Source organism: Heptranchias perlo, chromosome 31, assembly GCF_035084215.1.
Source record: "Heptranchias perlo isolate sHepPer1 chromosome 31, sHepPer1.hap1, whole genome shotgun sequence".
In the NCBI taxonomy this organism is placed as follows: Eukaryota; Metazoa; Chordata; class Chondrichthyes; order Hexanchiformes; family Hexanchidae; genus Heptranchias; species Heptranchias perlo.
This window is the reverse complement of record NC_090355.1, coordinates 19610377-19629184: the sequence shown is the minus strand read 5'-3', so window position 1 is coordinate 19629184 and position 18808 is coordinate 19610377. Positions and strand designations below refer to the sequence as shown.

At 38.2% G+C, this 18808-nt stretch overlaps 1 protein-coding gene across 3 annotated transcripts in view; it reads left to right on the top strand.

Moving 5' to 3' along the window:
• Positions 1–14494, top strand: part of dennd1a (DENN/MADD domain containing 1A) — a 443149-nt gene extending 428655 nt beyond the window's left edge. For 2 of the 3 annotated variants that reach the window (XM_067969687.1, XM_067969686.1), the window contains 2 exons: positions 7141–7393; positions 8243–14494. In XM_067969687.1, coding sequence (XP_067825788.1) covers positions 7141–7393; positions 8243–9586 — 1597 coding nt within the window. In that variant the 3' untranslated portion in view covers positions 9587–14494. Of the gene's footprint in view, positions 1–4746; positions 4873–7140; positions 7394–8242 lie in introns of all 3 variants that reach the window. The other variant, XM_067969691.1, reaches the window with a different exon arrangement.
• The last annotated feature ends 4314 nt before the right edge of the window (positions 14495–18808 follow it).

The following is an 18808-nucleotide window of genomic DNA, read 5'->3' as shown; positions in this document are numbered from 1 at the left end:
ACAAGTCGAGGTGGGAAGAGAATTGGCGAGAAAAAAAAGGAAATCCCTTTTTTAGCTGCCATCATCTTTAGTGTGAAATAAATCTCCCATAAGAATGAATGACTTTATTTACAAATAGTACACAGATTTAAATGATAATTGCTAGCATAGTTTGGATGTATGAGATAATAGCTGTGTGATATACTTATGAAGAAGTTGGAAAGATATGTGCATGTTTCCTACCACATACAAGACCAGAATCCATGTACCTCTGTGAACATACACAATGGCCACCCATTATTTTATGTCATATGCATTCAAATTACTTTGAGTATCCACCTCCATTTCTGAACATTTCTTGGCATTGTGTCTGGTTGAGTTCAGTAAGCAGCTGAGATGCTAATGGTGAAAAAAACTGGATTTGTCAGTGGGAATCTTTATAGGAAAGTAATTTCCACATCCTCCTGAAGAACATAGAAATTACAAGCATCCAAATTTGAGACAGTATAAAACAATGGATGGTCAGGAAGGAGCTACAGATAGCTAAATGATGCTGAGGTGGTTTTGGACCAGAATATGGAAGGGTGCAGATAGTTGCCAAAATCAAAAGGGACTCCAGTGGATATTGGTAATCTGACCCTGAATTATCTATTCTCTGTATAGTATGTAGACAGATTCTTTCTTCTTTGCTTTCATTTGTGAAAAATGTCCAACTTGTCAAGATAAGGGGGACAACATTAAAATGTGGAATCATGGCCATTTTAACGAATTGAAATGTCGTGATTTGCAGCGGGAAATCGTGATTTTGGGATTGTGGAAATAACTTCTTACAAACAAAGCATTTTTTTATTATCAGGATTGTTGAATCTTTGCATAATGTGTTCCAGCATGGGAAATATATTTATTTAGTGCTCCACTTGCCAGAATTCCATTTCATTTTCCCTTTCCTGTCAAGGTTCCTGATATCTATATGGGGACACTGTACTTTCTTCAGGCATGTTACAAATAAATCAGGCAAGATGTTTACCACCTAGTACCTCAACAGGGTGAAGCCTGTTACTCCCCTTCCATGATTTAAGCCTTTTGATAACTGTGCCTGTGATGTGACGACAGAAATTTAAAATTAAAAATGTAAGTGATTATATCCGTTTGCAGAGCTTTCTGCTTATTGCAAGGTGCGTGCACCAGCAATTATATTCAAAAAGTTATTTCCGAATGAAAAAGAAGTAAACAACATATGAATTCAAGCACAGTTCCATCGAATTCTTATTACTCTGGGATATGACCGATTAAATCCTGATTTTTTTTTTTGTGATTGCACAAGGCATTGCAAACCTTGGACCTGTGTGTTATCATTAACAAAGCTTAGACATGCCACCTGATAAGCACAACAATGGATATGTATTATTAGAGATGCAAAAATACATCTCAATTGTGATCAAAGCTTATGTCAGTTGCACGGTTGCTGTTTTCAGAAAATACACAATGATATAAACTACCTTAGATATAAAGCTAATAAAAGTTTGATCGTTCCCTGTTTTACTTTGGGAAATTCTTTGGAGCTGCTCCTGCTCCTGCGGCGAAGTAACGCCAGCAAAGCGGGAGTAGTTCCCGAGGAATTTCCCGGCCTTTGTCTTTTAACAAAAGTTTGTTTCTAACCCTAGTGCATCGCATTCAGATTTAACATTTGCCAACTAATTTCTCAAGCTTAATTAATATTAAAACCCACCAAGTAGAAAAATACACGTTAAGCTTATTTTTTTTTATGTCCTGAGAATATTTTTCACAATCTCTGCAGAATTCGCAGTTTTTATCAAATCTCCATCATTTCACATGCGATCATGTGAAAATGTGTGTCCGCCTTTCTGAATAGTACAGAAATCACAGGTTAGAAACTAGAGAAAAGTAAGCAGCGATGGAGCAATCGCTTTATATCACTGTCCTGGCAGTTTCTGTTGCAGTCGGCGTTTGAACTCAGCATCCAGCGATGCATGTGATGAGTTTGTCAGAGTCCTCTTCCAGCTGCTTTGCGAGACTCTCCGTCCCTCTTGATTTGTACTGACAGTTGTGGCTTTGCGGTCCAAGATGAGTGGCCTCTTCTCTCACTCGTTTAGTTGTGCTGCTGTGTGTGTGTGTGTGTTGGGGCGGATTTACCTGCAATAGGTACGTCTAATTCCTTATGAAATGTCACCAGTACTTACTGCATAGATTGTGTAGTATGTCTTACACATAGGAATGACAAAAGCGATGGGTGAAATTATCAGTGACAATTTGGTGATCAGAAATGAAACGCTGCTAATTCTTGATTACATGTCTGCCAGAGTCGTTAAAATAACTTCTTATTTTGATGAAGCATAAATATTTTTATAGAGTAACCAGAATATGAAGAATTATTTAATTACGAATAAACTCCATTTTGTCCTAGGAAATGTGCATGTTTTTTAAATTTCCCTCTGAACAGTGCACCAGCTATGGCCAAAAGCATAGGTGAGCTACTCAAGTCTCCACCCAGAACAATTCTAACTTGACCACTAGAAGGTGTAAGAGAGCACTGAGAAACGCTGGCCCTCTGATTTTCCTTTGTCTGAGGAGCTTGTAGCCTGTGGATTTGAGTAATTCAAGAATGATCCTGCATATCTCCCTGCTCAGTCATGCAACATATTATTCTGCCACATCTCCCATCAAGGAAAATTTGAACTCAACAGTAACTGATCTTGTTAAATCTATCAAATGCTCATTTTTAAGGCAAACCTATTTAATTTCTCAGTGTTCTCAAAAACCTTTGGTGATTGGGGGTGGGAAGCACAGAGTGGTACTGAGCATTAGTCTGTTAATACTAACTGTCATGGTAATGGATACAGGGATACAGGTATAAGTCCTGCTCCACTCAGTTCGCAATCTGCACCACATCGACCACGTAGATTATCCACTGTAAGTCAGAGAAGAGTCGTGCCTCGATTTCCCTTTGTACCTCCTAGTAGCTGGCTGTAGCAGCCTGGAAGTAGGCCATGCATCTGCCCTCTATGCTGCACAAGTTTTATTGTTTTCTTACATTATAATTATGGATTTTTCCTGCCGTTTTGTGCACACTACAAAGATGTATAAACTCCCCAGTTCATTTGAGCCTCTGGTTCCTGTTTAAAAGTCCAAATGAAGGGGGGATGATGCTTCCCTTGATTATTCATATAAAGTAGACAGAGAATGTGATCTGGCTGGTGACACAATCTGTGGCACAATGAACAGTGGTCAGCCACACAATTTATACCACTAACCATAACATTCTAGTCAAACTATGCTCTGTAAGTATGTCCACAATTCCCAGAACACACATTTGGTATATGTATTTTATATGAATGTGTGTACATATGTTCTACAGATGTTTTTAGTAAATGCTTGAGATGTTAATTGATACAGGTATTTTATTTAGAACTGGGCCCAATGTCCAGGAATCTGAAGCCTGCTCTCCAACACCATTTCTCCACCCACACATTTAACTCCTTTATCTTGTTACTCCTATTCTGAATGGTGCATGGAACCAGGAGTAATCCTGACATTACTACCCTTGAGGTCCTGCTCCTTTGATCTGACTCTTAATTTCTGGAACCCCTGTTTCCAAAACCTCAATTCTGTTGATTTCTATGCCTTGGTTCCAAATTGATCTGTTCCCCTTTCCTCCCTGAAATCTTTTACTCATGCTCCATGATATCCCTTACCCTGGCACCAGGAGGCAACACCATCTGGTACTCTCAATTACAGCTACAAAAGCCTTTCTATTCTCATGACCATGGAATCCCCTATTACTATTGTGTTTCCAAATTATATTTACCCTTCTCCACTGTGTCGTGATTTTAGTCATGGTTGGCTTCCTCTGAGTTGTTATTGTCACAGGTATTCAATACTGAAAACCTGTTTGTCAGTCGAACACTCTCAGGGGATACCTTCACTGCCTCATGTCTCCTCTTCCTACCCAATGGATAGGACCAACTTCTCTCCTCATTCTACTTGTGGGATGATCAGTGATGGAATGTGCATTCTAGGAATGCTTCAGCCTCCCGTATGTGACCTAGTGGCAAGTTCAGAAACCTTGAGCTCAAATACAAGAAGTCGGAGATACTTCCCATACATTTGCTCACCCGAGATGCACAAAGCCTTCAGGATCTTCCACATCATGCAAGCTTCAAGTGTCCCCCCATACTCAACTGTTTTCTTAAGTTTAATGAAGTCAAGCCCAACAAATTAATGAGTTAACTCCTGGAGTATAATACTAGGCCAACTGCACCTCAATACTGAACTTCCTCTACAGCTGAATTCCCATTCAGGCTAAACTCCGCATTCTCTTGATCTTTCGCTCTCCATTGGTCAGTCACTGCTCAAGACTCTCAATTACCTTTTTAAATCATTTGGGTGTTTTTTGATATCTGGTCTCTTTGATTATGTCACTTTCTTGTAGCATACCTTTAGCTAGCTGTTGTTCTGCAGTTCCTATTTATATTGATGAAATAGAATAGTGTTATGGAGTAGTGTATATAGAGAAAGATTGCCCTAATTAGCAGACATATGTGTCTAATTAAAATAATGCCAGAAATCAAAAAAGTAGCTATATTATACTATAAATATTTATATCCCAACATGAGAAACATATATCTATGCTCCATCTAACCTATTCCTGAAGTACAGAGTGGTTTGAAAGCTGGTGTTTTAGACAGTGATTTTTCAGCCTTTTGCTCCTCAGTGAGTAAATTGAAATTTTCTTCCTGTTTTCTTCAGCATCGTAAGACCCACACGGCACTATACAGTCTTCCTTTCTGAGGATTCCTCTGATGATGAACTTCACCACGAAGAGAACTCTATATCTGCCTTCTCTGAAAGCTTTCTCTTCACTCCTTTTGAATGGTCTACTGACTCTTTCATTTATATTCTATTGATTGAGCAACTTATGCATGACTTCTTTCTGATTAAATGCACTGTATTTAGCTTTGTGTGTGGTTTCCACAGTATGTATCTCATTAAATACATGGCTGTCTAGATGTGAGAAAAAGCAGGCCTCATATATTAAATGTCTAATAGAGGCTATATTGCATTCCTTTTTCTTGGTGCGATTTCCAAAACCTGGCTGTTTTCTTTTAGGTATATTTACTTACTGCATGATCAATATGAGCAGCTATAACAGATTTTTAAAACTCCATATATTTTACTTAATCCTGTAACTGTGGAAACCAAAGTACAGTGATGCTAATCTAACATTTGTAAACTAGGAATTTGCTAATGATTATTTCATGACAGTAAAAAGAAGGCATGGATGTGTTTGTCTATAATCAAATGAGCATTTAGTCAATAGATCACATTTTCCAGCATTATAGCTCTTTTATCTTGAACTATCAAAAAAAATCTTGAACTATCAAAAAATACTAAGAGCATATTTTAAAGCTATGCTGCTTTTATATTTTCTGTTAGTTTGAGAGTTTAAAATGGAATTTCTCTTCTGTTTTCTTTTCTGCCTCTTACTGTCTGAAATACTATAAAAAGAAAAAATATTTTAAGGGCCCTCGTTTTGCCAGTCAAAAAGCAACCTCCAGGCAAGGCACCATGTTGGCTGTTACAGCCAGACAAGACCTGCTTGATTGACAACAGGTGGGTTCATCCTTGGCCGGGAATTCTGACCAATGCTGAACTTTTAAATTGTTTTTTTGCATTGGAACTGACATCCAGGACTAGGATGGATGGCTGTTGAAGGTGGACCTGTTAGCTGCACACTTTAATCCAAATATTTCTCTCACTGCTACACTAGAACAATTGAAGTGACCTGCACTGTTTTCAAATCTAAACTCTGACTTCTGGTGAAAGTACTACCAGTTATAACGAATGTGATAGCCCAGTAGGTGGCACTCTGGTGAGGTTGCTATCAAGATGGTAACTAAGGGTAAATAATGAACCCAGTTAAGTTTTGGAAAACATCCCAAAAATCATCTGAATCTCTATATTCATAACTCTCAATTGGATTATTTTGTCTTATTTCTGTTCATATGCACAACAACAATTTTCTAAGTAATTGCTATGACTTATCCAGCATTGCATTTCTTTGGATAATAACATTTTTGGACATATTACAAGTTAGTGGAGAGTTGTGGATTAAGGACTTTATTTTATGAGACAATTCACATGTGAGTTCTTCCTCATGAATGGAATAAGTTCTATATAACACTGTTCCCCTTTGAGTATTCTCCGCAGGCCATTGATATGTAATTTTGTTTTAAATTGCTTTTGATTTACCTTTCATGATGAGCTGTACTATAAGTATGAAGAGTGTTTAATGATCAGAAGATCCTTTGAGCTGTCTTTCATTTCTCTCGAGTAAAACTTGACGATCCCTTTAGCAGGACTGAGGAATTAATTTCACATCCTCTTAGTCCAAAATAGAAAGTATTGCAGCAGTGATTCATGAGGACAGGTAATGTGATTGGAGCTCAGCCATTATATGAGAATGGAATAGGTTGACTCTGAAACTGTGTGATCACACTTTTTAGAGGTTATCCATATTGCTGAAGTGTCCAGTCTGCCAATTGTAATATTATTATGCTAGACTAAAGGATCAGAGTTTGCATGCTGTGCTTCAAAACTGGGTCCCAGTCACAGATCATATATTTCTTCTGAGGATGAACTAAATGAGCAAAATAATCAGAGCTGCAAATAAATAATTAAAAACCTTTTGGGCTATTTTAAGAATCACTTAAGGAACTCTAAGTTTAAGAATAATTTTAGAAAATGACATTTTGAAAAATGTGACTTTAAAAATCTAGATTACTTATTAACTACGAGTCGTACTATTCATTTCTTTTTTTTTACAAATCGAGCAGTTAGCATAATGGACTGGATTTCACCAGAAAGCAATGCTAGACTAAAATTACCTACAAACTTAGTTCTACCAGTAGCACAATGCATAACATTAAAAACTGTTATATATGTTGTCAGGAAACCTAGAATCAATATTTAGAATCATTCCAGCTGGGACAACAAAATAATTGTGCTTTGTGCTCTGTGTTAATGAGGTTTGACTTTGCATTTCACAGCTTTTTATAACAACAAATATAAAATTGTTTAACCAAGTATGCTTCATTCTTTTAGGTACAAACCTAATTTTGTCTTTTTTCACCCAATTACCAGGCCTCAACCATATAAAACTTTGAAGGAATCTGATATAGCTGATGGAGAGGCTTTGAGTACAGAGAAAAGGCACGGGCATACTATCTTTTCCAGCCTCTCAATGCCGGGCAGAAATATGGATGTGAATTTATTGGATGACATTTTCAGCAGTATAAAGGTAACCTCACAACACCAGCCCCTCAGCCAAGCCAAAAGTATGGAAGATCTGAGGACACCTAAAGAGGAAGAAATAGAAAATCCATTTGGACATCAGGTTTGTTCAAATGATTTTATACTGTTTCTATATTTTTTGACCATCCCATCATAGCTACATTGTTCATGCACCTATATTCTCCTGATGATGGTGAACAAATAAATCCTAAGTCTCAGCAGCCAGGAAAATGCACTTACTTATAAAATGCTGTTTTTAAATGCAAAAATAGGTGTAGAGCCAAAGGCCATTTTTCTAGAGTGAGACTAAAATTGAAAAAAAAATGATTAGGTGAATTCAGAAGCAGTGATCAGGCTATGCTTGAGCTTTAAAAGCCTGTAAAATTGTAGAAGGAAATAAAGACTGAGGGATTGAGGGAGTTCTGTGGTTCTTACGTCTCCTTCTGAATGATCCCTGTCATTATTACTCTTTAATATAGTCTGGGTCTATTCCGCTCGTCTGTTAATTAAGTATTTTGCAATTCTTGGATGTTTTCACAAAGTGAGGTTGAATTAAATAGTAGAGCATATGCAGCAGGATTTGAAACAAAAAACATTTTTGCAGGTATCATAGAAAGAAATTATGTCCATATTTTGAAAGCTGAAATGGTTCCCTAGTATTAGTTCAGTGGGTTACGTCAGTCAAAATCCTGAGTTATATGGTTTGTGTTGATGAGCATCAGAAACTCCTAGGTCGCATAACTAGCCCATAAGACTTTATTCACTGCATTTTTGTAATCTGCAATATTGCCCAGACAACGTATAAATTAACCTAATGCATTATAACCTGTTTACAGATGCATACTAACCTTAGCGTTCTTTTCAAAGCCCTAGTTCCACTGCAGTACGACAAAACATTACTGTTATTTAAAAATACATGTATGTTACTTTTTCATTGTATGTATCTTTGCAGTGGAAAGTAATGACGTCAGCTGAGAAGAGCAAGACCATGTCAGCAGGACTGCATCATACTCTGCCTCACAACAAACTTTGGAGCATGGGCCAAGATGACATGGCTCTCAATATTAAGTCTATCAATGGTTCATCATCTGGCAGCATTCACTTTGGCGATTTCTTAACTGAGATTGATCCAGAGGCTCCGAACAGGGACAGTTCACTGACTACTTCAGATATAATTGCAAGTGGGCAAAGCAGCATTACGATCCCAAGGCCTCATGGCAGGAAGTCTACAGAAAAGGGAATAGTGCTTCCACCTCCAGTAGCTGTTAGTCGAGGAGTCAAACAGCAGGCATTTACTGGGGTTAATCAAGTATCAACAGTATTACAGGATAGCTCTAAACAAGATACATCTGTGTCTAGCACTGGCTCGGTTTCAGAGATGTTACAAGAATCAATTGGAGCTGAAAAGAAACCCCAAGCACCAGACTTAAGACAATCATTGAATTCGTCTCCTCAACCTCTGTTAAGTTCAAGTGCTGCTGATATCCTGAAACCTATTAAAGTCAGCGTAGAAAAGGGAAGCAGAAATGATCTCTTGAGTCTTTTGGATCCGCTGAGTGCCAGTTCTAGCCTTGACAGGAGCCAGTCTCCGAGACCCACAGGTTCATTAGCACCTGCACCGTCTTTGTCTTCAACTCCTACTCCTACTGGTTTTGCTCCATCAGGAACTGACCTTGGAATGAGTACCCCACCAGCTTCCTTACAATTCAGCCAAAACCTAGGATACTCAACCCCCAGCCCAGCACCAATGACTCAGTTTCCACAGCCACCGTCCTATCCATTTTCTCAAACATTGCCAGCAGCTCTTCATTTTCCTCAAACACATCCCCCTGGAAGTCATTTTGCTCCACCAGCAGCATCTGCTTTCGTTTCAAGCTTTTTGCCTTCAAATTCAGGTTTCTTCCAACCCCAAATGCCTCATAGGAACTATTCAGCACCTTCCCTTCACCACTTGTACAATCAGCCCACGGCTATCCCTCAGTCTGGTACTTTTATTCAGCAAAGCGCAATCTCCTCAGCAAGCCTTGGTGGTATAAGCTACACAAAAACAGCAGGAAAAGCAGGTACAAATATGGCTGAATCCAATCCAGTGGTAGGTGGTGCAGCAAAAAATTTGACTGAGCCACCATTAGTCCCACCAAAGCCTTCCAAAGGTCTTGAAAGAATATTACAACCATCCAATCCTGGGGAGGCTCAAGATCCATTTGCAGATTTGCTTAATGCAACAAAGAAGGAGGCAGCACCATCACAAAGTAGAGTGGACCAGCTCCGGAAGAAATGGGAGACCTTTGAATAAAAGCAGAAGACAAAATGTTCCAATTGTAATAGGGTGACAGTAGACCCTCTCTATACTGCTGTCTTTGGATGCCACACAAAAAAGTTGCTTATAGCAAGGGGTGCATTATACAAGAGGTTGTTGTGTATGGTTTCTCTAATGGCTAGAGAGCCATAAGGAATATATATTGTATCCAAGAATGTTATAGCGAGGAGCTACTACACTACTTAAAACCTACAAGTCATTTATCATGACTTGTGTGTGGTCTGTTCTGTTTGGTGGTTAATTGTGACTTTAGCAGTTGTTTTCCTGTAAAGAAACACTCCTGAAAAATTGCTGAAACTCAGATTGAGTTTGCCTTGTTTCCTTGACTTCCGATTTTTTTTTGTAAACTCAATGACATCATTTGACGTGTAAGTCACTAATATTAACATACTGATATTGCAGCTCACCATTTCTCAGCACTGAGGCTAAACTTTTGCATCATGCTAAGGCCATTAGGTACCACACCTTATAGCTGTCAGTGTAGGTATTAATTTTGCTACATCTTTCTATTGTAGTGCTCTTGATCCTGTAGTATTTTGATAATTATATGGGATATCGTAAAATGAATGGTATATTTATCTAAATTTTATCAAACATTTTGAGTTTTCCTATCATGGCATCACAGAGTAAAATCAATGCCTCCTGAACATAAACTTTTTTTGAAAGAGTTAATTATGATAAAGTATTGTGTATTTAATGTAAACATGTGTGGATGAAACCAAAAAGGAAGCAAGGTAATTCAGAATACAGCTATATCATGCGTTTCTCTTACAGCTCAGTGCTGCTGTTGTAATTCAGTCTTGTTAGTAAAATATTTACACTGGCTTTGCTGTGAGACAAATGCTGTGTCTATTGATTGTGCCTAGGCTAATGGATAATTAGATTTGTTTAAAAAAAAAATCCACAGCTCTATGTCTAAGTACAGGTACTACTAGTGTTGTTAATAACAAGTAACTTTGACTGAATATTATAATGGTTGACATAGTATACCTTGCAGTCCAAATGGAGCCAAGCTCTTGCAGCCGTTCTATAACTGGATATAAATGACGCAAGCCTGTTTTTACCACTAGCTGTTCAAACAAAAGTACCAATGCACTGGGCAGCAAGAAACGGGAGTCTTATGTTGATTCTCCTCCAATTATTGTAAGTCCTCAAGAAGCACGTAGATGAAATTCTAGAACTCTTAATAGGCTTTTAACTCATCCAGACTACTTTTTTTCCACTTCTTGATTTACATCAACATGACTGTTCTCTTACTGCTTTTTCCAAACTCTTTGGTGATCATTAAGGGAAAATAATGGCTTTCTAATTCCTCAGATTCTTATAAAAACTCTATCATTGATTTGACCAGATTTTAGCCCATTTCAGTCTACTGAGTTAAGCATTACTTTGGTACCATTATGCCGTACATTAAAGTTGCCAGAAAGGAAACCTAAAAGAATAATCTATTCTTGGGAATCTCTGGTTACTCATGTATCTAATTAGCATTCATATGAGGACATTTTTTTACAGATTTTCAGAAGGGAAATTTTGTTACTGCACCTGGCACTGTTTCTTTTTTTAAATTTATTTTTCATCTATCCAGTGTTAATGAATTTGAAAGGGCTCATTCAGCTGGCATTCATGGATCATGTCTGACTTAATTCTTCTTTTCTTGGATGGTACGGCTGGGTGGAAAGGGATTGAAAGACTAAATTTACAATCTAAAAGTAGCTAAATCTAAGCATTTCAAACCAAATTTTACCTGTGTCACATTTGTTTCTGTAACTAGCTGGGCAAATACAGTGCAATGTTGATTAGAAATACTGCATCTTCAAAGGTTCCCATGAGTCTGTAACCTACTCTAAGTCATTCTGTTATCTTCAATAATAAGTCCAAGCTGAGCCAAATTTAAAAGTTATGAGTGAGATGGACCACCTTCCAGTTGTAGTACACTATATTTTTATTCTTGCAAGTGTTGTAATTGATCATGGATGCAATCAAAACTCCCACATAAATCAGTTCTTGGATTTGATAATAGGAGTGACAAATTAAGTATTTATAAACTGCCGTATAATTATATGTTGCACATGTTGCACCCTCTTTGCAGTATCCATTTTGACCTAATCAGTCGATAGTTTAAATGTTTCAGAAATCATTATTTCAGATAGATCTGAGTCATTCTTCATATTTCCTCGATAAAAATGTGACTGTTGTTACTGTACCACTGTCACTAGAAGGTCTGTTCCATTAAGAGATGCTTGCCTTCGATTGCTGACACTTTTGTTAAGGTTTAGAATTTATCCTGCTCCTTGCACTCCTCCAGGCAATAAACTTCCTGTGCCCAAAAGGGTGAGGCGACCAAATCACAGGTCTCCAGCGATGCGATGTGGGAGTTATCCACTGGGTGCGTAAAAGTAACAAGATTGACGACTCTCATGTACACGCTTTCCTCACGATATAAGCTCTCAAAGAATAATATGCAATTTCATACAAAATCTCTACTCAAACCAGTTCTAATCATTTATAGGGTAATGATCAAATTAGGGTTGTGATCACTGCTAGAATATGAAACGAGCACCACAAATAAGGAAATTAAAAATGTATGTTGTCAGTGTATAAAGTATGTTTGTCCTTCAAAAATAAGTTGATATTTTATTTTATTGTGATTTTAAAGATGCACTTTTCCTTTTCATTAGTCATCAAGCCCAAACAATATCCAACTTTTAATATTTTCTTTTCATTTTTGAAATGTCTGTTTTTTGACAAGTATTTTCACACCTATTGCTCAAGAAGCTCGAAATACTAATTGATCTGTCTTGCAAGTGATGGCTGCCAATACCACAAACACCCAAACCTTCATTTTAATTTAATTACAGAACTTTCAAATAATTGAAATGTGATTTCTGGTAGCTTTAAACACAGTTAACTTGTTGAGATATTAGTGAAATGTTCAAACTTTAAAGTCTAGAAAATATGGCACAAAGTCACTCTAAGATAAACATGTCGATAACTGCTCAGTATTTTGCTGTTAGTGTTTTACATTGCATATTTTGCACTGGAAACTTTGCACACCAATGAAAGTAATGGGAGGCATGGATACTCTGCAATTGTACGAAGAGCTTGCCTTCATGGCCAAAATTCTTTCTCGTGCATTATTAGCACATAAAATAGCAATGAAAATTTATTCAGATTTAGGTTTATGAACTAGCTATTGTGAAATTGAGTATTGTGGCCATAATATAACTTAAATTGTTTATGAAACCACAAAAGGTTACGGTGCTACAGTTCAATACTAATGCACATTTTATATTCACATTATTCGTAATTTATATTTACTTTTAATGTGGACACATATTAAAGCAAGGAATCTGTGTGAAAATCTCTCCTGACAAAGTAAACTTTATATAAGCTTCTAGATAAATAATTGGTCTCAAGGAACTTTTATACATGTCTATAAGATCTGGGATACTTACACACGTTAGATTGCTGTATAGATGCAGCAATGTTTGAATTAGACTTTACATTCTAAATAATCTAATATTTACTTTTGGAAAATCTAGCTGAATGGGTCATTCAGTGTTTAGTGTGATATTCTAGTTACTTTTATTAGGTCTCACATTTAGCTTTGCTGCACACATTTCCCGAGAATTAGAATTCTTTATTAACTTGTGCCTCAAACACTTATGGAATGTACTATGCTGTGATAGACTGAAGCTGAAATAATACACAAAATAGCATATATGTTAGTGAACTTGTTTGATTTACCCACACTAAATCTCTGCAGCAATTCCTTACTATGATAATAGCATCCCGTGGCATTGTACAGTATGATGTAGCAGGCCCTAGCTTATTTTGGGATTCTTGTCAAAGCTTACACATTGCTTTTTGTAACTTGGCCAAATAAGTTGCTGCTAATTAAGTGTACCAAGTTCCTAGAGATATTGTAAAGAATATTTCTGTTATAGTAGTGCTTGTCAGGTATGCAGTTTTGTTCTATGCATCTATTTCTGTTTTAATATATTTGTCTGTAATACCGTGAAGATGTGTTTTATGTAATGAATTTTAAAATGTGCAGTCAAAACTTTCAGTTCTCCCTTAAGGGTTTGCTTAACGTATTCAATGACAGCAATGCAGATTTAGTAAGTGACTGCGAAGGTTTTTCCACTGAGCTCCAACCTAGACTGACTGCAGATCTGAATATATCTACAGTGAATTTCAACTGGCATTAACTAATATGTGTTAATTTGTGATTGGAGTAATAGTACATCTAGTATTTTGTAACCAAGGCCCAAGTGACACTTTAATCTTAATAACTGCTATTAGCAGTTTTTCCTCAAGTATTATGGAGGGCCCATGGTTTTCGTATTTAGGGATCTATTATTTTATAGTGGAAGCTTACTGACGCTATAATTCTCAGTTGAACAATTTTAGAAGGAATATAAAAATCAGCCAGATGTTCCATATGATTCATTCAAAAAAGGTATAATTAAAATTGTTCCGAAAATGTATAAAGCAGGTTTATTTAAGCGTTTGTCATGCTTCTACCCCCTGAGCTTCAAGAGTTTTTTTTTCATGGCTACTTTGCCAAAGTTGGTTGTATATACAGGTTTCTGCATTTCTGTGTCCAAAGACACTGTTTTGTTTGGTTTCTGAAGAGAATTGGAATCAAAAGTATGTAGATATTGGTTCACTGCACGTTTTACTACTAGTAAAAACTGCATAGCACAGAAACAGCAGGGCTGAGATTCAGTGCAATATTATTTTTGTGTTCTGTTATTGGTTCTGACTCGTACGACTGTGAACAAATGATTTTTGTAATTAAGATGGCGGAATGGAATTGTAAAACTGACAGAGTGATGCCATGGGACTCGAAAGTAATAAAAGTAATGATTCTCCTGTGTACTTTTTTTTCCATTATTTATTAGAGGTCTACATTTTTCTTCCCCACAGCTGTACTCATACAGAAAGTTTAGTGACTCAGTTAACTGTTGTCAATCCCCGAAGATACTGGCAAAAGAATATTTATTTATATATATATATTTTTTAGTAAGTGTAAGTGCGCAGAAGCATTGAAGCATAACACTGGAGATGTGTTGGTGTCCTGAGGTTCAGCTAAAATCCTCACATACAATATTGAATACGTTACAAAGGGTTATTTTCTGCAAAGTCAGCAAAAAATGAACACTCATGTGACTTGATGGGCTTTGAATAATGTACACAAGCAAGAGAAATTTCATATTCCAAAGGAAGGAAGAACTTAAACTGCAACAAGAAAGCCTCAGACTTCTAAACTTGTTCCAAATCTGCAGGTATGTGTTTTGAGAATTTCAATAATCCAGATTTAATTTACCATAACTTCTAGGAACAAAAGTCAAAAGCTTGAAAGTTTTTTTTAATGGTTTCAGTATCTTTTTGTAAGCCTAGAAGAAAACCTTCTTGATTATTTTCAAAAATCAGTTCATGTTGTTACCAATCCTAGAGAAAGCTCAGAATTTTCTTTTCTTTTTGAGCTCAGTTTTGTTGCTGTCCATCCACAGTGTCCGTCGTTGCTCAGTGGGTAGCACTCTCTTCCATGAGTCAGAAGGTTGTGGGTTCAAGTCCCACTCCAGAGACTTGAGCACAAAATCTAGGCTGACACAGCAGTGCAGTACTGAGGGAGTGCTGCACTGTTGGAGGTGCTGTCTTTCAGATGAGACGTTAAACCGAGGGCCTGTCTGCCCTCAAATGTATGTAAAAGATCCCACAGCACTATTTCGAAGAGGAGCAGGGTGTCCTGGCACACTATTGATCCCTCAGCCAACATCAATAAAACAGATTATCTGGTCATTATCACGTTGTTGTTTGTGGGAGCTTGCTGTGTGCAAATTGGCTGCTGCGTTTCCCTACATTACAATAGTGTCTACACTTCAAAAGTAATTTATTGAGATGACCTGAAAGGCGCTAGATAAATGCAAGTTCATCCTTTCTAACTAAATGTGACAATCCTCACAGGAAAGAAGAACGTTAACCATATGGCTATGTCTCAAGCTCAGTCTGTTGCCTCATGACAGCCTGAGCTCAGTCTATTGTCCCTGTTACAATTTGGGCTCTCCCAACAGCTTTAAGCTTAAATTCCATAAGTGGACCTGTACTTCCTCTGAACTAAAACTTATTCTCTTATGTGTGATGTAAATAGGAATACAATCCCACAGGACCAACAATTACCCTTTTACCTTAACACTTCATGCCACAAAGTGCTTCTGTCCACTTTGGAAGGCAGCTAATATTGCATTGATAAACTATTATTCAGGCTAAAGCTAATAGTTAGGGTATGGGAGTCTAGTGGATTTCACATTGGACTAGCAGCCCAGAGGTTGTGAGTTCAAAATCCCACCTTGGCAAGTTATGAGCTTGACACCCCTACCTGGTCTACATATGACTCTAGTCCTAAGGGCCATTAGGGATGGGCAATACTGACTTAACATTGTCATCCACATCCCAAGAACAAATAAAAAGAAGAATTATTTATGAATTACTTAATTACACAGAATCAAAAAACAGCAAGTAACTACCAACACAGTACTTACACGTTTCTTAAATGGGAAACAATAAAGCATCCAAAATCTTAATGTCCTTTCTGGGATCTTTTAATGGAGTTTCTAGTGATACATTACATGAAGCCCTTTCATCACCATTTGAACTTGAAAACAAGAAACTGGATATGGGAGAAACCAGCAACACTTATGCAATACCAAAGATAGACATTGACAAATCAGATCACAGAAGTTATTTCCCACTAATTAGACAATCATATTATTAATCAATTTTACTGCTCGCATAAATCGGATGTGAGCAGCAATTTTCTAGTCATTCTGGTGGTCTTGTTTACTTTTGACATTTGATCTCCATATCAAATAGCTTGCTTGCTCTTGCAGCCATTTTTGCTTTGATGTAAGTTTGCATTTACTAACATCTCAAAGACATGAAATTTCTGATGCAGAGGGCCAAATGGCCTCCTCCTGTGCTTTGCCTACTATGATACTTTGAATTGTGAATCCTCGCAGTGACTTTGCTGTAGGAAATCAGCTGCATCAGAGAGACCCCATAAAAATTAGACTGTATTCATGTATTGTCTTTATCTCCCACAAATACAAGGGAGCTCTTTTAAGAATGTGGCTAACAGGATTCCATTTTAAATTTACAATATCTTGTTTGGCTGAGATTATATGAATAAAATATAATTTTATAGTTGTAGGTTTTACAAAGCTGTGCTACTGTAACAGTCCCTGCGCAGTCTTTCATCCTCATAACAACCAAAACTCAATCCATTGTTCTTATAACAACTAGTAGTACTCAGACTTTTAAAGCCTGGAGTTTAATTTCTCAACTTCATAAAAAATTTGAGCTCAGTCTTTCACCCTCGTAACTGCCCAAACTCAGACCATTGACCTCACAACTGCTCGAGCTCAGACCATTGACCTCACAACTGCTCGAGCTCAGACCATTGACCTCACAACTGCTCGAGCTCAGACCATTGACCTCACAACTGCTCGAGCTCAGACCATTGACCTCACAACTGCTCGAGCTCAGACCATTGACCTCACAACTGCTCGAGCTCAGACCATTGACCTCACAACTGCTCGAGCTCAGACCATTGACCTCACAACTGCTCGAGCTCAGACCATTGACCTCACAACTGCTCGAGCTCAGACCATTGACCTCACAACTGCTCGAGCTCAGACCATTGACCTCACAACTGCTCGAGCTCAGATGAGGCGGGTCGATAAGGGTAGCGTATTTGATGTAGTCTATATGGATTTTAGGAAGGCTTTTGACAAGGTCCCACATGGCAGACTGGTCAGAAAAGTAAAAGCCCATGGGATCCAAGGGAAAGTGGCTACTTGGATCCAAAATTGGCTCAGTGGCAGGAAGCAAAGGGTATTGGTCAACGGGTGTTTTTGTGACTGGAAGGCTGTTTCCAGTGGGGTTCTGCAGGGCTGGGCACTAGGTCACTTGCTTTTCGTGGTATATATCGATGATTTAGACTGAAATGTAGGGGGCATGATTAAGAAGTATGCAGATGATACTAAAATTGGCCGTGTGGTTGATAGGAGGAACGCTGTAGACCGCAGGAAGTTATCAGTGGACTGGCTAGGTGACCAGAAAGGTGGCAAATGGAATTCAATCCGGAGAAGTGAGAGGTTATGCATTTGGGGAGGTCAAAAAGGCAAGGGAATACACAATAAATTGGAGGATACTGAGAGATGTGGAGGAACAGAGGGACCTTGGAGTGCATGTCCACAGATTCCTGAAGGTAGCTGGACAGGTAGATAAGGTGGTTAAGAAGGCATACTGAATACTTTCCTTTATTAGCCGAGGCATAGAATGTAAGAGCAGGGAGGTTATGCTAGAACTATATAAAACCCTAGTTAGGCCGCAGCTAGAGTACTGCGTACAGTTCTGGTCACCACATTACAGGAAAGATGTGATTGCACTAGAGAGGGTACAGAGGTGATATACGAGGATGTTACCAGGACTGGAGAATTTTAGCTATGAGGAAAGGTGGGATAGGCTGGGGTTGTTTTCTTTGGATCAGAGGAGGCTATGGGGAGATTTAATTGAGGTATATGAAATTATGAGGGGCCTAGGTAGAGTGGATAGGAAGGACCTATTTCCCTTAGCAGAGGAGTCAATAAGCAGGGGGCATAGATTTAAAGTAATTGGTAGAAGGATTAGAGAGGAGCTGAGGATCTTTTTTTTCACCCAGAGGGTGGTAGAAGTCTGGAACTCACTGCCTGAAAGGATGGTAGAAGTCTGGAACTCTCATTGCATTTAAAAGGTGCTTGAATGTGCACTTGATGTGCCGTAACCTACAAGGCTACGGACCAAGAGCTGCAAAGTGGATTAGGCTGGATAGCTCTTTTTTGTCTGGCACAGACACGATGGGCTGAATGGCCACCACCTCTGCCATAAATTTCCATGATTCTATGATTCATTGACCTCACAACTGCTCGAGATCAGACCATTGACCACACAACTGCTCGAGATCAGACCATTGACCACACAACTGCTCGAGATCAGACCATTGACCACACAACTGCTCGAGATCAGACCATTGACCACACAACTGCTCGAGATCAGACCATTGACCACACAACTGCTCGAGATCAGACCATTGACCACACAACTGCTCGAGATCAGACCATTGACCACACAACTGCTCGAGATCAGACCATT